The 15,646-nt window shown below is 53.9% G+C and overlaps 1 protein-coding gene across 2 annotated transcripts in view; it reads left to right on the top strand.

Moving 5' to 3' along the window:
- The first annotated feature begins 219 nt into the window (after positions 1 to 219).
- The window catches only part of SGSM1 (small G protein signaling modulator 1), a 35,543-nt gene continuing 20,116 nt past the window's right edge, over positions 220 to 15,646 (top strand). The window contains exons 1-7 of one of the 2 annotated variants that reach the window (XM_066199583.1): positions 220 to 293; positions 408 to 451; positions 10,192 to 10,267; positions 13,651 to 13,813; positions 14,573 to 14,725; positions 15,226 to 15,293; positions 15,433 to 15,578. In XM_066199583.1, coding sequence (XP_066055680.1) covers positions 275 to 293; positions 408 to 451; positions 10,192 to 10,267; positions 13,651 to 13,813; positions 14,573 to 14,725; positions 15,226 to 15,293; positions 15,433 to 15,578 — 669 coding nt within the window. In that variant the 5' untranslated portion in view covers positions 220 to 274. The remainder of the gene's footprint in view (positions 294 to 407; positions 452 to 10,191; positions 10,268 to 13,650; positions 13,814 to 14,572; positions 14,726 to 15,225; positions 15,294 to 15,432; positions 15,579 to 15,646) is intronic. The other variant, XM_066199584.1, reaches the window with a different exon arrangement.

Raw genomic sequence — 15,646 nt, 5'->3', positions numbered from 1 at the left:
CCGCCGCTGCCGGGGGTGCAGGGGGTACCGGGCGTGCCAGGGGTGTCGGTGCCAGGGGTACGGGGAGGTTCCGGGGCTGCCGGGGGGCTGTGAATGCCGGGAGTACCGAGGATGCCGGTGCTGGGGGTACCGGGGTTCCAGTGCCGGGGGTACCGGGGTGCCGGTGCCGGTCGCGGATTGGCGGCGGCCGCGGCCCCTCCCCGGCGGGGCGGGGGGCGGTGCGGGCCCGGCCCGGTGCCCGGCAGTCTGCGGGCGCTGCGGAGCGAGCGCGGCCATGGCGGCGGCCCCGGCGGGTACGGCGGGCGGGGACCGGGGACCGGGGACCTGCACCGGGGACCAGCACCGGCACCGGGGGTGGCGGGGCAGGGCCGCACTAATGAGTCTCTTCTCTTCATTTCTCCCCGCAGAGGCGGAGACCCGGCAGCGGCTGCTGCGCACCGTCAAGAAGGAGGTGGGTGCGGGACTCCCGGGAGCAGCCCCGGTGCCCGCGGGGAGCGGCGGCTGCGGCGGCTCCTGCCCGGGGGGAGCCCCGGACCCGCCCGCCCGCGGCATCCGCTGGCTCCGGCTGCTGCTACCGCGGGTTTAAGAGCCCCCCAAAAACCAGCCCGGAGCGGGGCCGAGAACCCACCCGGCAGCGGTTGCGGGTCCCGGGGGGTGGAGAAGCATCCCTGCAGCGTCAGTGCCCCGCATCCTAGTGCCCCGCATCCTTGGGAAATCGCCTCTGGCTGGGGGCAGAGCACGCCACAACTTGGGATTTTTCCGCAGGGAAGAAGGGGCGACTCCCGGTGCTGCGTCCTTCCCTTGGGAGCGGGGATGGGACGAGCCCTCCCCGCAGCACGGCTCTCCTTGGCAGGGCGGGGGGCAGCGGGTGCTGGGGACCCCGGCCAGGAAAAGGGATGGGGGTGCCCAGTGCAGGGTGATGGCGTTTCTCATCTCGCTGTGCTCCCTCTTTTCAGGCATCTTTAACTCTATTAGTTTGCACGTTGTTTCATGCTGAGCTGCCTCGAGCCCCGTGTTTATCCCGTGTGTTACACCTGAGCCCACGGTCCATCGAGCCGAGTCCTGCCCGGTGCTGGGTCACCGGGAGCTGCTGTCACGTCCTGCCCACGCTCTGTCCCTGCAGGTCACCTCCCGGGATGCCGGAGTCGGGGGGGATGTGTGGTGTTTTGTTTCTGGTGTTACGAGCATCTCGCTATCCGGTTTTCAGGCTCCCGGGGAGTGGAAGGCGCTGCTCGGAGTCGGGAGAAGCAGACCCGTGGGTGGTGGGTCTGGGCAGGGTGGCAGCGCTGCCCATCCAGACCGCTTCCCACCTTTAATGCTGTGCCGGGTGTGGTGCTAAAGGAATACTACCGGTTGCCTCAGCAACGGCTATTAAACCAGGAAAAGGGTATGACATTTATTTAGCGTTGTGGATAGAGCTGCCATCTCATTATTTTACTGTCTGTGGCAGCTCCTGAGTGCAGAGACAGCTGCTGCAGCGTGGCTGCTCCTGCCTTCCCCCAGAGCCTCTCCAGTGCTGGCCTGCAGAGCCCAGCCTTGCTCCCTCCCAGGGCCATTTGCTGGGGGAAAGTGGAGCTGGTACCTCAGGGAGCAGAGCTGGGGTTGGCCCGTGCCCTTCTGCTGGCTTTTGGGGAGATAACGTGGGTTTGGTGAATGCCAGTAAAGCCTGAGGGAGGGAAGGGGAGAGCCCTCCTGCCCTGTGAAGTGCCACCATGGTGCTGTGACCTGGGTGTTTGGCACGCTCTGGGCTCTCTCCATTCTCCAACTCTCTCTTCGTGCTGACATGGAGCAGAGGCTTTTTCCTGGTGATCCCGTTGTTCAGGATATTGGTGTGGATGTGGGCTCCCTGCCTGTGCAGGTACCAGGTGGTTGTCATTCCCTTGGGATTTACCTTCCACTTCCACTCCTGCTGGAAAGTGCTGAGCTTGGACAGGGGCTGGGTCCAGCAGTGGGGGCTGTGGGTGCACAGCCACACAGGTGGGGGAATTCCATGGAGGACCTGCACTCTCCACCTGGGCTTTGCTCTGGTAGGAATGAAAACCCTGGGGAAACATGATCCTGTAGGTTATGGAGTTAATTATTTAGCACCATCCCTGAAACTGGGAGCAGGTGGGGCGTTCTTGTGCCTGTTGCTCCCTTCTCATGCTTTTGGTTTTTCTTCCTCTTCTAGGTTGACCTCAGGTTAAGTCAGGAGCTTGTGCAGACTCCAAGGAGCAGTAGAAAGGGCCAGTTGCAGAAATTTGGGTGGGTTTTTTTCCCCACTCCCAGAATTTTAACCTTTCTCAAACCTGTATTATTCTCATTTCACGAGGCCACGCCTGGTTTTGCTCCAGCCAGGGCCCTCAGTGCAGGTGAGGCCAGCTGAGAACAGGGACAGGCAGGGCTGTCCCTGGGGAGCTGTGCCACATCTGTCACCCCAGAGCCATAACTGAGTGAGGCAAACACTGGGAAGAAGGTCTGATCCGAGCAGGGACACAAACAATAAACTGGAATTACCCAGGGCACTGAACAGCCCTCAGTATTTGGCTGTTGCCATGGTTAAGGCATTGGATTCTGGAGAAGTCCTGTGCTGCGGTGGATGTGCAGGTTGGGATGAGCTCTGTTATCTGTCACCATCTTCTTCCTCCTCCCCCCCCACCCAGCCCCATATGGTCATTATAAATCAAACCAACCCTGGAAGCTGCAGAATTGACTGTTTGTCAGCAGGCTGCAAGGGAAGGAGTGAAATCTGACTTTGTGAGGCATCCTGTGCCCTGTTGTGCAGGATAAGCAGCGTGACCAACATTCTCGGATTTTTTTTAGAGCTTTTATCAGATGGAACGAGGCTTTTTTACCAGCCCAGAGCCCGAAATACCCAGGTTTGGAGGGGTTTGGGTTTTCAAGTAGAAGTATTCTCCTTACAACCTCTGCTATTCCCCTTCTTTTACAAGTTTTTTGAACAGAGGAGAGTCCTGAGGTGTGTTTTTAACTCCCTCCAGGCAGCTGCATGGCACAGAGGAAGGGAAGCAGGTGTTACCTGTGCAATCCACCTGCACACGTGTCCCTGGAATGTGAGCTGAGTGAAAAGCTGAGTGCTGTATGAAAGCAAACAGTCATCTTGGTTGTTCTTCTGCAAAAACTTAGTTTATGTTTAACTTGCCACACGGGAAGCAGCTCTGAGTCTTTACTCCTCAGTAACTGTTGAACCTGGATTGAACGTTTTGCTGCCTGTTCTTAGAATTCTTTCAAAAAAATTGGGGCTGACCACAGCCTGCTTGTCTTCTACCAGAAATATTGTTTATTTTTCAGTAGCTGGAATGGTTGTCACTGTGTAGCTGTTGACTAATTCCTTCATCATGTGTCATGGGAACAGCAGTCAGTCTCTTCCTCCCACCCTTTCAGAGAAGCCCCAGCCATGTTGCCTGGTTTGTGGCTAAATAACACAAATGACTGGTAAGAGCAATGTTTTTGCAGCTTGGGTTTGTTTTTCAGTGCGCCTGCCATTCCTAAATATCAGATTGCAGGCGTCAGTGCCAGCTATTTCATTCTGGATGGGTGGAAAACTGTAAATTAATTTAATGTTACTAGGATTTGAAAAATTAATGTTGAGAGCTTTAAGTGTTCTCGAGGCCAGTTTATTAAAAAAAAAAAAAAGGCAAAAGGCCTTTGTGTAGCTGTCAAAAGTGTTCAGGCAAGATAAGGATGAGGATGATGAGCTGCAGGTTGGTAATGAAAGCTGCTGTTGGCAGAGGGACCCTCTGATGTCTCTCAAGCACCCAGGGCAGCCTTTCTCAGATGTTTCTGTACCAAGAGAGAACAGAGGGCCCTTAATGCAGCATTTCTCGATTGCCTGCATCGATTTGCTCTGAAGAGCAGCACTGATCACTGGGGACCATTTCCTCCCCTTTTCAAGATAAAAGCAGGGCTTTGCACAAGATTTCTTGTGCTCCAGAAACCCCTGGCTTGAGCCTTCACCTCCAGAGCAGGTTTTGTGCTGCTTTCCCCCTTCCTCACACCTCCCCTGGGCCAGGGGACCCTCCGTCCTCTGCTGCCAAAATATCCTGCCCTCCTTCCTCCCAGCATCCTGGCTGTTGCCATGGAAATACCTGGCTTTGCACAGATTCCGGACTTCAGGGCAATTTGGAGCTGGGAGTTGCCCTTGGTTTCAGCATCACCCTTTGCCACATTTCAGTGGATCCACCTCGTCAGGGTGGCATCACTGCCTGGGAAAAAACAGGAGCTTTGGGATGTGGTGAGAACAGAACCCAGCTTCGAGGCTGGGTGTGCTGGAAACACAGAAATGACTAAAGTTTGCCTTAAATGTTTCCTTAACTGTCTGTATTGAGCATTTACAGCGAGCAGTGCCCACAGATGGCGTGGAAATGTGCGTTTGACAAGCACCACAGGAATAGAACCAGCTATAACGTGGTCTTAGGCAGCTTAAATTAGTGTTGTAAGCACGGATTTTTGGCCAAGAGTTGGTGCTCTGTGAAGAAAGCCTGGTGCAAAACACTATCAGCAAGCCCACGTGGCTGGGATCACCCCTGTGCCCCCCAGGGTGCGATGTTGCATTATGGATCCTTCCATTAATGTATTTTAAGTTCATTTTCCAGCAAGCTGCGCAAATATTCGGAGTTCTCCTCCTTTATTCCCCAAGGAGCCTCATCCCAGTTCCCAGCTGTGAAACACCCATGGTTCCTGGGAAAGGGCTGGCCTGGAATTCCCTCCTGTGTGTCACGTGGAGGATCCCTCAGCTGCAGGAGGTGCCATGTTTTATTCAGCAAGCGGCCATAAATAATTAAATAAGACTTTTAGAAAAGCCAAAGGTCCCAGTGGGCTGGAGGGTGATCGATGTTTCTGAGGCAGCAAGAGCAGGGGAGATGCCAAATGGCTTTCAAGGCAAGCGCCTGGTGCCATCAGAGCTGTCCCTGCGCTGTCCCCTCGTGCCAGGGGCCACCAAAATGTCTCTGGGTATAAATGGTGCCTGTGCCCTGCAGCTGGGAGTGTTTTAACCGATCTGAGCACAATTAATTGGGATTTTTTTTTTTTAGTGGTCTCTTGGAGTAGTGGCAGAGTGTGACTGCAGCTCATGGTGGTGCTGGACAAGTCTGTCTGGACCCTGTTTTTGGGATAATCAGGGTCTTTGTTGCTGGAAAGATGAGGAACGTGGTAATGCAGGAGAAACAGCGGATCCTGCAGCAGCGAGTTTGAAAATGGGAATTTTATCAACAAGGATGCTAAAAAAGGGTGTTGTAGCAACAAGGCGGGCAACAGGCAGACATTTCATTTCCAAATGTAAAGATAAATCTGTTCGGTGAGAGGTTTCAGTCTGAGAAGTTCTGCTTTAGCTGAAAAAGTGGCTTTAGCTCCAGCATGGGCTATATGATGAAATATCCCAGGATTTCCATCCAGCATTCCTGCACACAGAGACTCCTGTGGGCACCAGAAGGACTTGGGGTTTGGAATAATGTCTTTGTGTCCTGGAGCTGAGCAGAGATTCTGCACCTGCTTTGCCTTGGACACCTTTGCTACATCCAGCAAAACCAGGCTTACATTCCTGCTGGGAAATATTCCCCTGCAGTGCAGAGGCGTCTGTTTGTCCTTGCAAGTACAGCCCTGCCTGGGACACAGCTTTGGAGCATGGGGAGCTGCTTCCTGTGGAGCCTTTTTGTGGAAAGAGACATTGGTTGGGAGAAGTAATTACAGGAGAGCTCAGACTACAGCAAGGAGTGCCCACATGCACTCATTGCACCGAAACTGGCATGGAAAATGGGAGTTTTTTAAGTGCAAGAATTCACTTCGAAGACATAATCAAAGCAGTGATGAGAATGAGAAAGCTCCAGCTTGGAAAAGAATTTGAAAAGCAAATGTACAAAAGCAAATCAAGTTCAAAACCTCTTTCATCATTGGGTTGGGTGGTTTTGGGTTTTTTTAAAAATTATTTTGTTGTTTGATGGCTTTTGAGGGCTTGATGGTTCTCCTGGATCGAGTGGATAGAACAGGAACAATGAACCTGGAAGTGCTGGGTAAAAGGTTGGGCTCAATGATCTTGGAGGTCTGTTCCAACCTAAACAATTCCATGATTCTGTGAGGAATTCTATGACTCTGAGGGGGTACAGGCAGTGCAGCTTCCTGGCCCTGGTCTTGCCGCATCTCATCCACCTCATCAGACACCCTGTGTAGACGTGGATGTTCATTGGGAGCAGGAGACACCTCCACCATCATCTCCATCATCATCTCCATCTCTGTCTCCATTTTTTGCTCCAAATCCTTTGGGTTTGGGATAGGATGCTCTCCCACTGCTTTGGTTCCAATGTGTGGCTCATTTTTTGCTCATCCAGGCATTTTTTTGGTGCTGGATATGGCAACCAGGCCGGTTCCTGGGTCTGGAGACCAGGAGTATCCCCACAGCTGCTCTCAGGCTGTGGCAATGTGGGCGAGCTTGACCCTGGAACAGGACTGGGAAAAGGACCGCCCTGGGGACTCTGTTTGCATCTGGCTTGCTGTAAACAATTTCACAGAGTTATGAGCATGGCCAAATAGACAGGAGGTGCTTTGCTTCCACAGAAATGCCTTAATAACCAGTGAAGAGGCAGGAAAATGGACTACAAGCATCCCTGAATGATCCAGAGCACAGGTTCTGTAGGGAAAAATCTGATCAGGCAGAGCAGTTGTGAGTCAGTATTGCCTTGGACTATTTAAACCTGGAGTTCTTGGCTTGCTCCTGGTCCCTGCACCTCGGTGGTGACTGTGATAATATTTGGCTTGTTCCAGCAGTGTGACTGACAACAGGGCTGGGTGACAGCGAAGCTGGGCTTTGGATGATGCATATCCCTGGGAATTTTGTAGCAGAGAGGTCTAAGCCTTCATTCCAGCCTGGGGCTGTTGGGCACGTGAGGGTTTGATTTCACTTTCCAGGGGGATTTGTCCTGTGCTCTCAGCTGGAGCCAGGGGGGTTGTTTGTGCTGTTGTGGAACACTTGATGGTATTCCTCTCGAGTTTACCTACTGCTAAATTATTAGTTGCTGTTTTAATTTCCTTTCTAACAAAAGAAGAGCAAACATCTCATTTCCCTAGGCTGGCATGAGATCCGGAGTGGGCAGCTTAATCTGTTGGGATTGTTCTGGCCACAATCCGAGAATTAGCATTAAAATGCTGGAGTGCAGCACATTCAGAGGCCGTTCAAGTCTTCCCTGTGGAGGGAGCCAAGTGTGGCTGAGCCCATGTTCCCTCCCATCCCTGGGGTGTCACAAACTCCCGGCGGATCCGGGAGCACGTGGCAGATCCCAGCTGGATGTGGGGGGGCTGATCCGAGTGGGAGAGTCCTTTGGGGTCTGCAGACAACAGCAAGGGAGATCTGTCAGGAGTTTTGGGTTTCTCTGGCTCTGAGCTGTCCTACAGATGCCAGCTGTGTCTGTTTGGACAAACGTGAGATGGCTTTGTCGGAAAACTTTCTTGGGATGTAGAGAAAGTTGGGTTCTTTTGCTTCTGTTCCCTGGAAGTGTTGATTCTGTTCCCTGGAAGTGTCCAAGGCCAGGTTGGACAGGGCTTGGAGCAACCTGGGACAGTGGAAGGTGTCCCTGCCCATGGCAGGGCGTGGAACTAGATGAGCTTTGAGGTCGTTTTCCACCCAAACCATTCCAGGATTCCAAGATATCCCTTGTTTTGTGTTACAAGGCCATATCTGTCTGTCTGTCTGTCTGGCCTCAACCTTCTGGGGCTGCTGTTTGTGTTTGCCACATGCCAGGTGAGTGCCCTTGTTGCAGTGCCCTTCCCACTTCCACTCCTTTAGACTTTCTTGACTTATTTTTAGCCTTACGACCTCAGCCAACGCAGTGCAATTTTTTTTTTTTAATTTTTTACCTTTAATGAGTAATTTTCCACTAAACTGTGTCTCTTGGAAGGTGTTTTGTTTGTGCCTCGAGCGTGCAGGTGGTTTGTGCAGTGTTGGCACTGAAATGCTCAGTCAGAGCCGAGTCCTGCTGTCCTGTATGGTTCCCCAGGCCCTGGACAGACAGATGGTCACTGCCCTGGGGAAGGCCCTGAGGCACTGCAGGCATCATGTCAATATATTGAAATTTCAAACAAATATTTGAATATACTGCTTACACAGAACTCTGCACATTCGTTTTCAGGTGTATTTTTGGGGGGTAGGAGGGGTAAAATCCTGATACCACCAGTGCTGCCATGAGTGTACATTTAATATCTGTGTGTCATCGTTTTCTGGGAGATGGATGTGTGAGAGAGAAGTGCTGTGTCCTGCTGACAGAGGAAGCTCAGCCTGCCTGGGTGAGGGTCAGGAGCCATCTGGGCAAGGGTGGCTCAGCCAGCTGGGAGAGCCAAATTTCAGGGAATCCCTGAGGGCTCCAAGATGTGAACCTCCCTACCAGGGGTGGTCAGGGATGGCTCCTGGGCTGGGACAGGCTGCCAGAATATCTTTGGTGGACGCGTGGAATTCCAGGTGGAGGAAAAGGGGCAGCTCTGGGCAACACCTGGGCACTGGTGGAGATGAGGTGTGTCCTGCTTCCCATCCCTGATCCACCCCTGCAGCCAAGGCCAGAGGATGTGTGGGAGACAGAGGCTCCTCTCCTCTTGCTGGGACTTGCTCTGCCCCCATTTCTGTTGCTGAAGTGTAAAATAAAACGGTGCTGGAGCAAGGAGCCCTCAGTGAGGGCTGCAGCTGCCCCTTCCCTGGGGCACTGGGGCAAGGGGAAAACTGTGGGTGGGAGGTAAGGAATGAAGGAGCACCAGGAGGTGCCCAGTCCAGGGACAGCTGCAGTTTCAGGACACAATAAAGCACTGAGGTGGAAGATGGAGCTTTATCCTGGTCCCTGGGGTGTTCCTGCAGGCAGACTCACTGCTCTGAGTGCTCTGCTCTGGGGTGTGGGAGATGTGGGAGATGCAGGAGCTGGACCGTGCCGTGCCAAGAGGAATTTCCCAGCGCTCTGAGCCACCTCCAGTCCCGAGCTCCACATCTCAGTGACATTCCTCGCTGTGACTTCCTGACTCAGTAGCAGCTCATCCGAGCTGCTGGCACCCAGGGAAGTCTCAGGGCTCTGTTAGTCACTGAGCAGGGAGCAGTGCTGGAATCTCACCTGATGGCTCTGACACAGAGCAGCTCTTGGCTCAGAGAGGACTCTGCTCTTAATCCATACTCAGGATTTCCTTTATGGAGCCTTCAGCCGTGCGTAACTGACCTTGATTATACCTTGCAGAGGAGTTTAATTCTCCAAATGATGCTATTAAAGGTCTCTCACTCATGCAAGGTTTGCTTGGCCAAGTCTTGACCTGCTGAATTTCCCTCCTCCCTGTGCCCTCAGGGAGAAAACCTTGCTAAGCAGAGCTTCCTTCACACCCTCAGCTCTGTGCTGGGAACACTTTCTCCTGTGTTTTACAAAACCAAGATGTTATGGAGGCACTGGAAGATGAGACCCAGGCATGCTGGCAGCTGTGTTTGAAAGGAAAAGTGGTTGGGAACCGAATATTTAAGGATGTTAAAGATTCAGCTGGGCTTTGGCTGGTTGCAGCAGGATTAGGGAGAGTGACAGCTGGGGATGGAAGTCACCACTCTGCTGCCAGACCTGACCTGGTGGGTCTGACCTCCTGTCTGCCCCCTGCAAAAATTACCCTCCTAATTTGTGTGGGGTCCTATTTGTTTTTGTCCCCTAATGGTGCCCCTGATGAGCACTAAGTGCCAGCTTCCTCAGGATCAGCTGAGTGCCAGTTGTGAGTCAGAGAGGGCAGAGCTGCTGGCACTGCTGTGCAAATGGAATTCCTGGGCACAGCTGGTGCCAGGTGGTCACTGAATTAGGCATTGATGGATAGTTGCAGTCATTTGGGACAGCTGTGTCTCAGGAGATTAGTCAAACAAAATGAGAGCAGAACAATGCTGTAAAAACCTTAGATATGAGGTTTGGGTACCTTTATTAGGTGAATTTTATCTGACTGATGCTCAGTTCCCCCAGTTAATTCTCGCCTCATCGTTTTCCTACTCTGAAGTTTCTCAAAAATGAAACAACCCCTTTTTTATACCTGACATTTTGAAATAGCTGGTGATGCTCAGCAGGCAGAGCTGCATCAATCCTCTGTGAGATCTCCTGTGCCACTGGGAAAACCTGGGACCAGAGAGGGTTCCTGTGCACCCACCCCACTGCAGGTTCTCTGGTCCAAGGTTGAAATCCCATGTTTTCCCTAACTGCCCGTGTCCTGCAGGTGAAGCAGATCATGGAGGAGGCTGTGACGAGGAAGTTTGTGCATGAGGACAGCAGCCACATCATCTCCTTTTGTGGTGAGTCTCCCATGCTGGCCTGGACTGGGGCTTTTGGTCCTGTGCATTCCCTGCCCGGGCTGTGCCATTCCTGGGAACAGGAATTCCAGCTCCAGGACCTCGGGCTGGGGAAGTGGGGAGTGCCAGAGGAGGGATTGTTCTGGCAGAGGTTGGAGTCCCTGAGGTCTTCGTGCTTAAAATATGCAGGGATGTGTCAAAAGAGGGAGGGGTGCTGGCAGTGTGTGCAGCCGTTGAGGGAAGATTAGAAATAATATTTTATTTTTAAATTCCCTTGAGAATCGATTCAGCTGAAAGTCTGTCAAGTCCAAATCTTTTCTTTGCTGTTACGGAATAGTTTATGGAAAGGAGGCTGGGCTTTTCTCCCTTCCTGCTGAGCCCTCACATCAAAGGCACTCAGGAGCCTGTTCCCAGCCCGTGGCCCCTGTGTGGCATCGAAAAAGCAGAGCAGACTTCCAGGTGTGACTCATTCCCTGCTTTTCTGTGCAGCACGAGGCTTCTCAGCCTGGGATTATTTATAGGCTCCTGAGACAGGGAGCTGAGGGAGCCAGGCTGGAAGGGCTCCTTGGTTCCTTCTGCCCTCTTGAGATGCTGCTGCCCTTTCCCTGGTTCCTGGTGTCCCCCTCCTGCTCCATCTGCTGTTCCTTTCACCGGAATGGTTCCTTCACCATTCCCAGTGTTGTGTCTCTCCAGGAGCTGGGCGAGCTTATAAATAACTTCATTCCCTGCCAAGCAGAGCGTGCTGCAAGCCTGGCTCTGGCTGCCAGAGCTGCCCTTTTCCCTGGAGAGAGAGAGAGAGAGCGAGAGCTGCCTTCCCAGCAGAGCCCTCCTCACGGAGCCCTCCGCGCAGCCAGCGTAGCGCAAACCCCTCGGGATGGAGCCGGGGGTCTGGCAGGGGAGGGCAGCAGCCCCTGGCCCCCCCCGTGGTGCTGGGAGGGGGGGTTTGGAGCAGACAAACACGAGCTGGCACCTGTCACGTCCAGGCTGCCCTGGGAGGATGATGGGGAGCCGGCGGCGGGGCCGTGGGAGCCCAGGCTTTGGTGGCCACGTCAGCCAAGGCTGCTCAGCCCCAGTGGTTTGGATCACGTCAGAACTCTGGAATAGCTTCAGTCTTTAAGCTCTCCCCTTACCTGGGTGTAGCTGAGCAGGCTCCCTGCACTGTGTGTGTCTGCTGTAGATTGTATCCTGTATGTCCTGGCTCTGCTGTAAGTTATATCCTGAGGGATGAGGAGAATCTCTTCGCAGTGGTGACACAACTGAGCTCCCAAACCCATCTGATTTAAAAATCCTGCCATTGCCCCCGGATTTAGTAGAGCACAAGGAGAGTTTTTCCTATGGAAGCTGCACATTTCCCTGTAGTTTTGCCAGCTGGAGTGGTGTTGTGCATAGGTTGAGATCTGGCATTGGGAACAGATGCTGCTGACAGCTCTGTCTTGATGCTCTGTGCCAGAGGCCTTTCAGGAGCTGAGATTTCTCCCTGTCTGGCAGGAGCTGGGATGTGCTGCCTGTGACCTGAGCACAGCAAGAGCACCACTGGTCCCATTTTTCTGCTGGGAATTTGGAACACAACTGGTGGTACTGGGAGCTCACTCTCCTGGGAGTGCAGCTGGGCAGGAGCAGTCCTGGCTGCTCACCCCCTGTGGGTACCTGAGCTTCCAGCACTGCCCTGAGCTGGGCACTCCAAATGGGCACCCCTGGGTGCAGTCCCAGGCAGGTGGGGCCGTTTGTCACTTGTATTTCAGCTGTGGAACATAGGACAAATGAGGGAGATGTTGACTTTTCTGGCAAAGCCGTGGAGCAGTTTGGGGTTTATTTTATTTTATCTATAAAAATAATCCTGGGGCAGGTGAAGCCCTCTGGGCTTTGGGAGGGCTTGTGCAGGGCCTGGTTTCAAAGCCAGATGTCCATGCAGTGCCTCTGCCTGGCTGCTGGGGGTCAGCAGGGCTGGGCTGGCCCAAATCTATTGTTGTGCTGCCAGCACAGGCTGTGTCTTGTCGCCCCTCAGATGCTGCTGCTGCTCAGCACCGAGCTCAGGCACAGCACAGAGCAGGGCAGGATAATGAGCCTCTCCCAGCCTGGGAGCTGCTGTGATATGGCTGCATGGAATGCCTTTTTCCTGTCTCCTTGGAGTTGTTCGGCTGTAGGGAAGTGTGCCTTTCCAGGCAGGAGGTGAAGCAGCATCCAATGGGTTCGGCTCAGCACTCTTGGCTTCCCGGGGAGGAGGGAGCAGAACTCCTTGTCAGACCTGGATCAAGGACCTGAGGACTGTGGGTCCGTGTGATTTTCCAGTGCTTTGATCAGCCTGTTTAATCAGTCTGTGTTTGGCACTAGGCATCCGTCCTGAGCCCCCCCGGGGGATTTGGGAACGTGCTGCTGGCGGAGCCTGTGCGTGTGCGCCTCTTTCTGTGGAGTCATCGCTGGTTCCCGAGATCCCTGCTCACCGTGGTGGGACAGGGAAGGTGTCTGGGGCTCTCTGGGCACTCACTGGGGTTTGGTGAGTGCCTCTGGGCAGAGTCCAGCACATGGAGTCAGGCACAGCCTTCCACAGGGGCTTAATGAGTCCCCAAAGCCAGACTGAGCTGCTGGCATTGCCTGTGGTTTATCCCCAGGTTCTTTGTTCCTTTCAGCTTTTCAGAAAGATGTTTCTATGAACACTGAGATTTTTTGAGGGAAAATTGCCCCATTTCCTGAGCTGCTTTAGAAACCCTCGGTGTGCCTGTCTTTGCTTTTGAGCTTTTTCCTCCTGACTCACACCATCCCAGCACAGGGAGTGAAACTTCCTGTTCCAGCTGTGCCTGTCCCTCAGACTGGGCCGAAGGGAAAACATCAGGGAGATGCCGGTTTCTCCCCAATCCACAAGAAACCCACAAGGAAAGTGTCAGCCTAATTGCCCTGCTTGGAGAAGCTGTGGTGCTTGTTGTTAATTCCCATGTGGGATGGGATTACGATTTCCTGAAGCCAAGGTGGGGATGTCTCTGCCTTCAAATTGACTGTCTGAGGAGTTTTAGGAGCTTCCATGCATGGAAGTGTTCAAGGATAGGTTGGATGGGGCTTAGTAAGAGGGTCTAGTAAGAGGGCTCCTGATGAACAGTCCCTTTCTGGATTCCTTGTAGTCCCCTCAGGTCCTGGGGGGTGCTGTCAGGTCTGACCAGCAGGCTGTTGAGGCTGAACAGCCCCAGCGCTCTCAGCCTGACTCCATGGGGAAGGTGCTCCAGTGACCCTGAGGTCGGCTCAGTTGGGTGGAGCACAGTGCTGATAACGCCAAGATTGCCTGGTGCTAACAACTGTGTGTTCCACTGATGGGCCAGCCACTCGAGGAGTTGGATGATCCCTGTGGGTCCTTCCAGCTGGGAATATCCTGACCCTGGGGCCTGTGCTCTCCGCAGCCGCCGTGGAATGCTGCGTGCTCTTCGGGCTGAAGCGGAGGGCGGCCGGGTTCCTGCGCAGCAACAAGATCGCGGCGCTCTTCATGAAGGTGGGCAAGAGCTTCCCCCTGGCAGAGGAGCTCTGCAGGAAGGTGCAGGACCTGGAGCAGCTCATTGAGAACGCGTAAGGCACCAGCCTGGCTGCCAGTCCTCTCTGCTCACTCGGGTTTTGGGGTGGGAAGTGCGGTTTGGGTCCAGCTTGAGCCTCGACAGGAGGAATTGCTCCTTCAGTCTTCTCTGGGGTTTTTTATATCTTGGCCAAACTTGGTTGCTGTTCTAGGAGACTGAGTCGTGGTTGTGGTTTAAGCAGGGGTGGACAAGTTCTAGCTCTCTCTGCCCCTGCTCTGGTGCTTCAGGGACAGCTGAGCATGCTGCTCCTGAGCTGTCACAGTTTATGGACCAGTTCACCAAGCCAGCTGGAACCACGTTTGGCCTGTCTCAGTGTGCAGGGCTTGAACCTGCAGTAATTCAGCTGCTGTTTGGGAGAGGATTACTCATCCTTGGACAATTAGGAGGGAGATGGATGGAGCAGTTACCTGCGGGCAGGAATTTTAAGCTGTCCTGAGATGAGCTGCTCTGCCTGTGAGCTCAGCCATGGGAAGATGTGTGGGCTGCAGGATTCTGCTGAGGGAGAGCAGAGTTCTGGGATGTCTTTACTGTGGGGAACTGATTTAGTGACCTCTGGTTTCAAATGCAGGTGTGGCCTCTCTGGAGCAGGGGATGGGATGGGGACAGGGAGCACCTCCAGAGCTCTGTCCCAGGCAATTCCCTGGGATCCCACAGCCAACACCCCCAAACCCCTGGTGGCAGGAGCACCCTGGGCTCCCTCAGAGTTCAGGGGTGAGCCTGTGGTGTCGTTGTCTCTTGTCTTGTACCTCTGAAGGCGAAACCAAGCCCAGGGGGTCCCGGAGAACGTGCGCAAGGTGCCGAAGCTGCCCAACCTGTCTCCTCAGGCCATCAGGCACCTCTGGATCCGCACAGCCCTCTTCGAAAAGGTCCTGGATAAAATCGTGCACTACCTGGTGGAGAACAGCAGGTGAGCCCTGGCACAGGCCATCCATGTCCCTGTCCGTGGCACTGGGGGTGTTGCTGGCTGAGCCACACCAGTATCCACGTGGGCCAGGGAAAGTCCCTGGATGGCACAGGCCAGGTGTGTCACTCAGTGCCCACCGTGGGCATTCTGATGGATGGCCTGCTGCTGGTGACCCCTGTGCTCTCCCCAAGATACTGACAGGCCACGCTGGCCCTGGTGGTGGCTGGATTTTTTGGGCTGCATTGTCCTTGTCTTCTGGGATCTGCATGCTGAAGTGTGCTGTCCTGGGACAGGTTAGTTAGAAGATGGTCATGCTTGCAATGTGCTACAGGAGGATTGCTGTTCCCCAGGAGTTTCTCAGCTGTCAGAAACAGCCTGTTAAGGGCTTCTTGCCTTCTCCCCATCGAGGGGAGATCCAGAAAGAGAAGGGCATGACAGGGATTTAAACCACTCTCTATAACTTTGCAATGCTCCAGCATTCTGCTGTCCTTTATTTCTTCTAGTAAGTACTATGAGAAGGAAGCTCTCCTGATGGATCCTGTGGATGGGCCAATTCTTGCATCTTTATTGGGTAACACTTTCTTTCCTTGCTTTCCCTCCTTGCTTTCCAAACCCATGTTCCCAAAGCTGTGATCTGGCAGATCCAGGTGGTGACCACGGCGGTGGGATCAAGGATGTCTGCCTTACATTTGGGGTGTTCCTCTCCACAGTGGGGCCCTGTGCACTGGAATACACCAAGATGAAGACTGCTGACCACTTCTGGACAGACCCCTCTGCAGATGAGCTGGTCCAGAGGCACCGGATCCACAGCTCCCACTGCCGCCAGGACTCGCCCACCAAGCGCCCGGCGCTCTGCGTGAGTGGGGGATAAACCTCTCTCTGCTCCTCCCAGATGCACAGGATCAGGGCTTCCTTTGCTTGGAA

This window comes from Chamaea fasciata, unplaced genomic scaffold (genome assembly GCF_029207755.1).
Source record: "Chamaea fasciata isolate MVZ Bird 193981 ecotype frontalis unplaced genomic scaffold, bChaFas1.0.hap1 SCAF_18, whole genome shotgun sequence".
NCBI lineage: Eukaryota > Metazoa > Chordata > Aves > Passeriformes > Sylviidae > Chamaea > Chamaea fasciata.
The sequence above is the reverse complement of the archived record's forward strand: the minus strand, read 5'-3'. Positions and strand labels throughout refer to the sequence as shown.